At 43.6% G+C, this 9,668-nt stretch overlaps 1 protein-coding gene across 1 annotated transcript; it reads right to left on the reverse strand.

Annotated features, from left to right (window-relative positions):
- Positions 1-875: 875 nt before the first annotated feature.
- On the reverse strand, positions 876-9,378 carry LOC311010395 (phospholipid phosphatase 3-like). Its single transcript, XM_084004867.1, has 6 exons — positions 8,935-9,378; positions 6,469-6,626; positions 6,060-6,346; positions 5,920-5,977; positions 1,783-1,959; positions 876-1,687 (listed from the first exon to the last, which is right to left on the reverse strand). Exons 1-6 carry the CDS (start codon positions 9,140-9,142, stop codon positions 1,589-1,591), a joined length of 987 nt encoding a protein of 328 aa, XP_083860993.1. The 5' UTR covers positions 9,143-9,378; the 3' UTR covers positions 876-1,588.
- Between the last annotated feature and the right edge of the window lie 290 nt (positions 9,379-9,668).

Raw genomic sequence — 9,668 nt, forward strand, 5'->3', positions numbered from 1 at the left:
CACCATTAATATTGTATATAATTATGTATCTCTGACGGAGGCCACTGGGCTTTTCAATGAGTACTTTTACTTTTGATACTGAGGCATACTTTGCTGATAATACTACTATGTAAGTGCAATTTTGAATGCAGGACAGAGTATCTTCAGATGGAGGTGCTACTGGATCGGAGTACTTCTTGCACCCCTGCAGACAGAAGACAAGGATATTTCATTTCAGATGAATACTATGAAGAGTTTTATCAGCTTCGACTGACTGGTGCACAAATCATATTGTTGGCAAGGTAGAACGTGCATCACAGTCAACACAGGACTGAAATGTATTTCTTTATTAATATTAAAGCTAATAAATTATAAGGAGTTGAAGTGCAGTTGTGTGGACTACTTTTGCTCATCACAAATAAAAATCACATCTTGAAAAACTTTTAAAAGTCACTGCTGTGAAATTTAAACTGTTTAGTTTCTTAAGCTATTTATTAATAATAAATGAATCTGTATATAAACAAGTCACATGACTGTGTGATGATAAACTGACAAAAAGCCAGAGAAAATCACCTGATTCTGTGCATCTTTAGCATCGTTATGCTCATATTTCAGTGTAACAGCATCAATCATCAAATATTTCGCAACCAATAGGCTGATAATGTTAACGTTCTGGTGTGGGGGGGAAACCACTCTGTTTGTATTTCTTTAAACCAATCAGTGTCGTCATCATCGTTGCTAAATAGAAAGTTCAGATAGGGGAAGGAGATTAAATATGCAGCCAATGGCAGCCCTACATCCACAGTCTACATCTGTGAGTCAGACTTAAAATTTGATCTAAAAAACTGAACAAACTGAACTTAAAGGGACACATTTTTTTTTATATAAATCACATTTTTATTTAATCATCTGTGTGCTCTTGGAGTGGTAAGTAGTCTAGCAACATACATTAGCATTAAACAAATCTGAGTTAGTAGCATCTGTAGTTTTTCAAATGTTAATATTGTGTAGACATCTTCATAGTCATTCTCTCATTGTTACACTCTGTAAACGACATCCTGCACACATCACTACATCTAAATGCTACATCACTACATTGCTTTCTGGCTGTTTGTGCTTTTCTTCAACGCCATTACATTCATTGAGTTTATATATAAAAAAAGAAACAGCTACAGTACAACATATATTATATGTTTGTATAAAATATATTACATCCTACATATGAAATTATTACAAAGTGGTAATTAATAATACTAGCATGGACATCAAAACTTAATTTTACAGTACCGTTCAGGTTGTACAAAATCTGTATATATGTACAGGCGACGTATAAAGTCGTAGTGGTTGTGGTGTGTTGAAGGATTCAGTCGTCTCATCTCACAGGTAAGTATCACACCTGTGAGGTCACGTGGACATAAAGGTCGAGCTGCTTACACAAAAGCTCCAGCCGAACAGCCAGTATCGTTTTCAGCAACCTCGCATCCTGTCCCAATACTGAGGTATGTGGTTTGGCTTCACAGGAAATGGTCTCACATTCTTCAAAATTTCTTTCCGAGGTGAACTACAAGGCAGCAGGTGGACGCTGGTGCAGGGTTGGTGGAGGTGAGGTTTAGCAGACAGTGTGGTGGGGCGACAAGGGGCTGTCCAGGGTCTCAGTCAGAGGCAGGTGTGAACTCGAGCTTTTAAACATGGACGAGATGTGGAAGGCCTGTGGAGCACACAAAACGTGCAGAACCGTAAGATCCTTACCAGACGCTGACGGGCGTCGCTGCACAAACACAAGCCGGAAAACGTTATACTGACCACCCAGTAAGCAGTGAGCGCTCCCTGCACGTAGCCCGTCAGCACGTCGGACGGGTGGTGCCTGTAGTCTGAGATGCGGGTCAGACCTGTGTAGACCGCCAGCAGAACCAGGAAGAACTGCAGGACTGGCCTCAGCAGCCGAGCCCCACGCCATGTCAGCCGCGCCTGCAGGTAAAGCTTCATGACAGACATGAGCATGGTGTTATTTAGTGCGCAGAACAACAAAGTCACCTGTTACTGTAAAGAACGACCAGGGAATACAATATCCTTTAAAAATAATAATAATAATTCTTACATGACCTCCGCATTTAATCCATCTTAAGCATTTTAAGGTGCAGTGGGCTGCTGTAAATCACCGGGGGGGACCAACTTGGGGTTGACTGTCTCACTCAAGGACACTTGGATATGTGGACAGCGGGAGCCAGGGATCGAACCCACCGTACTGACTGAACAACAGCCGCCCAAAAGAACTGCTGAAATCCTACATTAGAAGGGAATCTGGAGGTAGGAAGGCTATTTTATCTGTCTGTTGTAAATATTTTTGCATATTTTACCTGAATCATGGCTAATTTCATCTTAAATTGGTGATCATGTTATGGTTCTTTCGGACTCTTCTGTTGGGCTCCATGTTCTTTTCAGTCCTTTTGGTTTGGCTTCTTAGGTTTTGTCCACCCGAAAACATTTGCACTGTTTGTATACTGAGACTATTGAATATGATGACTATATGGATTTGTTTGTAACATCTGCTATATTGGTAAATTGTCTGTCAGGGGAAAGTTGATCTTGACTAACGAATGGGGAGTTGCTCACAGCTTACATCAACCAATCACACATGATCTCTGAAGTTAGCTGACAGGTGCTACTCATAAGTACGGCTGTTGCTAAACATATTTATAGGGCTCGACTTCAACAAAATAACAAACATGGATACAACAACAAACGTCAATAAATGATTGGCTGCTGGAGGAAGAGGAGTAAGGACCGTGGGTTGTCTACGTTTTCAGTTTTCAGTTTTTCTCAATTGCTTTGGCTGATTTCTTGAACCATTCTGAGGCCTGAGGTGCATTTGTCAAAATAGCTTCTTTGGCCCAACACAACACCATCGTTCACCTGCAAAAGGTCAGAACTCACTCAAAACATTTAACTCATGCTCCAAAAGAAAGTCACTGTCCTCAAAATGAAAAGATCATTTGGCATTGTGTGAACAATGGTGGTCAAAATGTTTGGATGTTATTGCAGTATGGCAGTGGACCCTGAAAATGTTCCTTACATCACATTTCAGGTTTGTCCTATTTTTTTTAAGTTGACACTGAATGTTTACTGTATGGAATGTTAATTTGTCAAGCGAACTGAATGCTTTTGTGTATCAAACTGAATACTATCCAGATGTCGATTTCAACAGCACTGCACTCACATTTCCATAAATGTATTTCCATAAATTAGTTAAATGTTTTCAATGAGTCAATGAGTCTTTTGCAGGTGAGCGATTGTGTTGTGTTTGTGGACCAAATAACGTATTGTGACAAATGCACCTCAGTGTTTCTCTCCTTATTCTGGTTCCCTGCCCACTTCAGTTGTGTCTTATCTTGCTCTGCATGTATTTACACTTGTTTTTTTTACATTTGTTGTCATTCTCAGGTTTGAAGTCAAATCGTTGCTTCTTGTGTTCCGTCTGGTTTCGTTTCCCAGTGTTTCTACTCTTTCCTAGTTGGAAAATAAGTTGTTTATCATTTAGTTTCTGTCTCCTTCCTAGCACTGTCTCTGCATTTGGGTCCCACTACCTTCTTCAAATGAGACAGCCGTTGCCAATGCAATCTCAACATGTTTACCAAGTTTGCATTATGTAGGCTACATTCCCACAGCACCAATCCAACAGTAAAGGAGGTGGATGTAGTAGTTTCTGTGCATCTCTTTTCAACCTGCAAAACATGCTCCGTCTGATCATGGCTGTGCCTGTACGTGTGCAGCCTCTTGCACACGGACACACATAGGCCACCATAAACACATATAAATGCAGGAGCTTGCACACACAAACGCACACAATAGAGGAGAGCAGTGAGGCGGTGAGGCGAGGTCACACTCCTCCCACAGCAGAACAAAGCTGTCTCTGTTTGCCCCATTTCTCCTTTTAGTCCTTCTCTTTCTCCCACTTCTCTTTCATTCACTCGCTTTCTGCTGCTGCTAACTGGACTCATGATGGTTCCCTGTTTCATACATTCTCTCTTTGCATTTTAGAGAGATGGTAATTGCAAATTGAAGGGACAGTAAATGTGGGGAGGTAGCAATGGATGTATGTATGTATGTATTTATGGATGGATGGATGGATGGATAGATGGATGGATGGATGGATTGATTGGTTGGATGGATGGATTGTATTGGATGGATGGATGATTGATGGATGGATGGATGGATGGATGGATAGATACATGGATGCATGGATGGATGGATGGATAGATGGATGGATGGATTGATTGGTTGGATGGATGGATTGATTGGTTGGATGGATTGTATTGGATGGATGGATGGATGGATGGATAGATACATGGATGCATGGATGGATGGATGGATAGATGGATGGATGGATGGATGGATGGATGGATGGATGGATGGATGATGGATGGATGGATGAATGGGTTGGATGGATGGATTGTATTGGATGGATTGGTTGGATGGATGGGTGGATGGATGGATGGATGGATGATGGATGGATGGATGGATGGATGGATGGATGGATGGATGGATGGATGGATGGATGGATGATGGATGGGTTGGATGGATGGATTGTATTGGATGGATGGATTGGTTTGATGGATGGATGGATGGATTGGTTTGATGGATGGATGGATGGATGGATGGGTTGGATGGATGGATGGATAGATGGATGGATTGGATGGATGGATGGATGGATGGATGGATGGATGGATGGATGGATGGATGGATGGATGGATGGGTGGATGGATGGATGGATGATGGATGGATGGATGGATGAATGGGTTGGATGGATGGATGGATGGATGGATGGATGGATAGATTGTATTGGATGGATGGATTGGTTCGATGGATGGATGGATGGATGGGTGGATGGATGGATGGATGGATGGATGGATGGATGGATGGATGGATGGATGGATGAATGGGTTGGATGGATGGATGGATAGATGGATTGTATTGGATGGATGGATGGATTGGTTCGATGGATGCATGGATGGATTGATGGATGGATGGATGATGGATGGATGGATGGATGAATGGGTTGGATGGATGGATGGATGGATAGATTGTATTGGATGGATGGATTGGTTCGATGGATGGATGGATGGATGGGTGGATGGATGGATGGATGGATGGATGGATGGATGGATGGATGGATGGATGGGTTGGATGGATGGATGGATAGATGGATTGTATTGGATGGATGGATGGATTGGTTCGATGGATGGATGGATGGATGGATGGGTGGATGGATGGATGGATGGATGGATGGATGGATGGATGGGTTGGATGGATGGATGGATAGATGGATGGATGAATGGGTTGGATGGATGGATGGATTGGTTCGATGGATGGATGGATGGATTGATGGATGGATGGATGATGGATGGATGGATGGATGGATGGATGGATGGATGAATGGGTTGGATGGATGGATTGATGGATGGATGGATGGATGGATGGATGGATGGATGGATGGATGGATGGATGGATAGATGGATGGATGAATGGGTTGGATGGATGGATTGATGGATGGATGGATGGATGGATGGATGGATGGATGGATGGATGGATGGATGGATGGATGGATGGATGGATAGATGGATGGATGAATGGGTTGGATGGATGGATTGTATTGGATGGATGGATTGGTTCGATGGATGGATGGATGGATGGATGGATTGATGGATGGATGGATGATGGATGGATGGATGGATGGATGGATGGATGGATGGATGGATGGATGGATGAATGGGTTGGATGGATGGATGGATGGGTTGGATGGATGGATGGATGGGTGGATGGATGGATGGATGGATGGATGGATGGATGGATGGATGGATGGATGGATGGATGGATGGATGGATGGATGGATGGATTGTATTGGATGGATGGATGGATGGATGGATGGGTAGAAATACTCACCGCTAAATAAAGCATTGTGTACATCGCAAAGGAGGCGTGGCCAGAGAAGAAGGACTTCCTTAAAAATTGGAGAAGTATTTTTAATAACATAGGAGAATATAATAATAGTACGTAACACCCATGAATTAACACACACACACCTGGCCTCCTCCTCCAACCGGTGGTCGGGCTGGTGGCAGTTCACTGTTGCAATGTAGGTTCCAGGTGTGCAGTTAAGGGACGCATAGGTGACACCGCACACAGACAGGAAGTGCGGTCGCAGCCGGCCAACACTCAGCTTGGCCATGTTGGTCAGTGACTGGCCGACGAAGCAGCCAAACACAAAGCAGCCCAGCTCCTTGTACAGACGGGACACATACAGGTTCCTGATGAAGGCCTTAGAGCTGATTCCTCTGAAGCGAACACGGTAACACTCCCCGAGCGCAATCTGGAGGAGGAAACCCAGTCAGAGCTGTCATATGACATCCCAATCCTCACCCTCACACCTTGTTAAAATGCATCACTGAGTGGCTGCCATGACAGGGATGATAAAAAGTGATGAGTACTCACAGTGACGCCTGTGATGATGATCCCACCAGTGATGAGTAATTTGTCTGGTATGGCCTCTCGGTGCAGATAAGGATAGGTGATGCTGGGGTCCCCACAAATGAAGCCCCTTCTGTAAGGACTTAGTACCTTCAGCTCACACGCAAAGAAAGGAATGGAAGCTAACCGGATGGAGGAGGAGGAGGAGGAGGAGGAGGAGGAGGAGGAGGAAGGAGATGATTAGATATCCCAACAATCCCCAGTGGGAGTATAGACATTCCTCTTTGTGATGGGAAAGCCAAGATGATGCGTGGGAAGAGAAAAGGGGAGCTAAACTTGAGGATGAATAGGGGCGATTTTAGAAGAACCTTAAACATGCTTGCATGTCCTTCCAGTTCTTAATCATATGACGTTCAGCGTTATCCATGTGCGTGCTGACAACAAACAAACATTTACGGTCCGCAGACATCAACATTTTAATCTGACCAACACTATAAATAAAACCAATGCCATTCCCCTCAGCCTGCTTTGCGTCTAATCCTAACTAGTAAATATTTGCATGCTTGAACCCTAAACTGATATGTGACGTTGGACAATTGCCTGCTAAACAACAGCATATTTCAAACCTTTATTTATGGGTTAGGGTCGTAAGACATTGAGGTTTCCCTCATTTTCAATGACGACGAGTTTAACACTGTCATTATGAGCAATGTTAGCATTTAGCTCAATGTACAGACTTCAAGGGCGTGACAGTTTTTCATACTCTGATTTATTTTTTACACCATTGATGTTGGATACCCAGCATCAGTGCAAATAGACACACAACGTGTCTCCCTCAATACAAGTAATAAGGTGTAAAATTAAAAGAAAGAAGGAGGTAACAGAGATCCAAGCCTATAATAAAACTAACTGGGAATTTAACATGAGGAGACTGACTGGGGGATACCATTACAGGAAAATAAGGGTGGGAACCCTGACATTTTTCTCTGGAAAGCGAGGAATGAATTGCGTGAGTGTGTGTGTGTGTGTGTGTGTGTGTGTGTGTGTGTGTGTGTGTGTGCGTGTGTATTTCTGTTGATGAGATGAGAAAGGGGGGTTGTTTGTGACTTCAGTTCAACTCTTCCCTACAAAACAAAGAGCAAATGCTGCAGCAGACCCGAGCCAGAACCAGCCTCAGACTGTCTCTGTTTCCCCCCTCCTCTCTCTCTCTCTCTCTCTCTCTCTCTCTCTCTCTCTCTCTCTCTCTCTGTCTTGCATGCCTGTACACATACAGAGGACAGACAGACAGACAGTCAAACGGAAAGAGAAAGATACACTCCCTGCCTTCTGCTCATGTCAAATCTGTTGTTACAGACTACCTTTCCTTACAGCTTTTTCCAATTAGCCACCATTATAAAACCTCCTCCTATCACATATAGGGACCATGGGAGAGAGCGCGTACCCACACACCCACACATGCAGTGGATCGTGCATGCACTTGTTTATATCAAATACAATTCCCCTGGCCCGGCTCTACCCTGAGAACTGTAGGTTGTCATGGAAACTGTAGAATTCCCTGGGCAATGCACAAACCAGCTGGCACGGAGCGCTCGAGAGTGTGCATGAGTGGGAAAACGAAAGCCAGGGATAGGCTATAGATGGGGAGAGAGAGAAAAACTTTCTTTCTTTCTTTCTTTCTTTCTTTCTTTCTTTCTTTCTTTCTTTCTGTCTTTCTTTCTGTCTTTCTTTCTACTTACAAACTTGTTTTAATTTGCTGCTAAAATTCTGGCCCACATGCCTGATCTTCAAGCCTGAATGTAGCCACACTGTCTTTGTTGACTAAATAAAAGGGGTGGAAACAAAGCAGAACAGCCCTCAACATGGTTCAAGTTCACCCTCACCCTAGATCGGAGGGAATAACAATTTATAAGGGAATTCACCTGTGGTGTTCAAAGATAAAAGGGAATGGTTAATGTATGAACAGATATGCAACCAATGATTACTTTCACTGTTGATTCATATTTTGTCCAACACAAAGATTATGCACATTAATTATCACACCAGAGATTAGACCAGCAAATCCTAGAGCCAGAGAACACTTGGCAACAAAACACCTGAAAATGAATTAATTTCTACCAACAAACTCACTGATCATTCGGATTTTCGTTGTTGTTGTTTTTAAGAAGTTAAAATTGACCTTATATAAGCATAAATAGCAATTCCGAAAATAAGTTCCCTATTAATTTAACCTATACTCACACAATTTATGACAAAATAACAAAGCATTTCATTGCAGTCCAATGCAAACAATTCAACTACAAATGGCCTCAACGTTGACCAGAGAGTTGTACCAGCAATCTAAACAACAGATATATTGTAATGGCACTATTTAGAATTATATTTCTCAGGTGCCTTTGTGATTCACTCCCGGTCAACAAAGTAGGCAACTTCCCCAGCGATGCATTCAACAAGTGACACGTGAAGTATCCCCCTATATGTTTTGAAATTTACCCAGGAAGAGGCAGAGGAAGTCCAAGCCGACCAGAAGTTTTCTTTTGGATAAAGCCGGGCCGGTTATCTCCATGAGTTTCTTCCCCGTGCCGGTCTCCATCCCCATCTCTGCCGTCGCCGGGTTGCTCTTGTTGTCCGTCAGTTTGAGTTGCAGCTCCGCGCCGGAGAGCGGCACAGCGGCTCTCTGCGGCCCGAATGTGTCCAACATGACGACTGGCTGCTGCGGGAGGAGGCTCGGAGGAAAACACTTGTTGGCATCAGAAACCTGGGAACTTGAACTTCTCGTGCGCAGCGCTGCGGATAGGCTGGAAGGAAGTACGTCCACAAGTCCGCGCTGTCACAGAAAAGCGTCTTTTCTACGCATTTTGCATTTCATCACAGTCTGCCTGCTCGCCCCGACTCGTTGCAGGAGATCCGTCACCTGGAAGCTATGCACCACGGTGAGCGGAAAACTCCAGGCTCTCCAAGCTCGTTGTGCAATCCTCTCTCTCTCTCTCTCTCTCTCTCTCTCTCTCTCTCTCTCTCTCTCTCTCTCTCTCTCTCAATTTCCGGTGCTTCAGGGAAATGGATCAGCCAGGTGATGACAGTTGACCCTGGGTGTTATCTTGGAGATATTTCTCCATCACTATGATTCACCTTTTGTGAGACATTCATTGATATAATCTAATCGACAGAATAAGGGCCACATGTGAATCATTTTTTCCTCCAAATTTTGAGAAAAAAAAGTCAGAATT

Source organism: Eutrigla gurnardus (genome assembly GCF_963514095.1).
Source record: "Eutrigla gurnardus genome assembly, chromosome: 3".
Classification (NCBI taxonomy): Eukaryota; Metazoa; Chordata; class Actinopteri; order Perciformes; family Triglidae; genus Eutrigla; species Eutrigla gurnardus.

Excerpts from the sequence above, each read along its gene's own strand:
- LOC311010395 (XM_084004867.1), bottom strand. The coding sequence starts at position 9,142 with ATGTTGGACACATTCGGGCCGCAGAGAGCCGCTGTGCCGCTCTCCGGC. Across the intron at positions 6,347-6,468 it reads TCATCATCACAGGCGTCACT|ATTGCGCTCGGGGAGTGTTA; the intron begins GTGAGTACTCAT and ends TTCCTCCTCCAG. Across the intron at positions 1,960-5,919 it reads ACACAATGCTTTATTTAGCG|CTTTACCTGCAGGCGCGGCT; the intron begins GTGAGTATTTCT and ends TCTGTCATGAAG.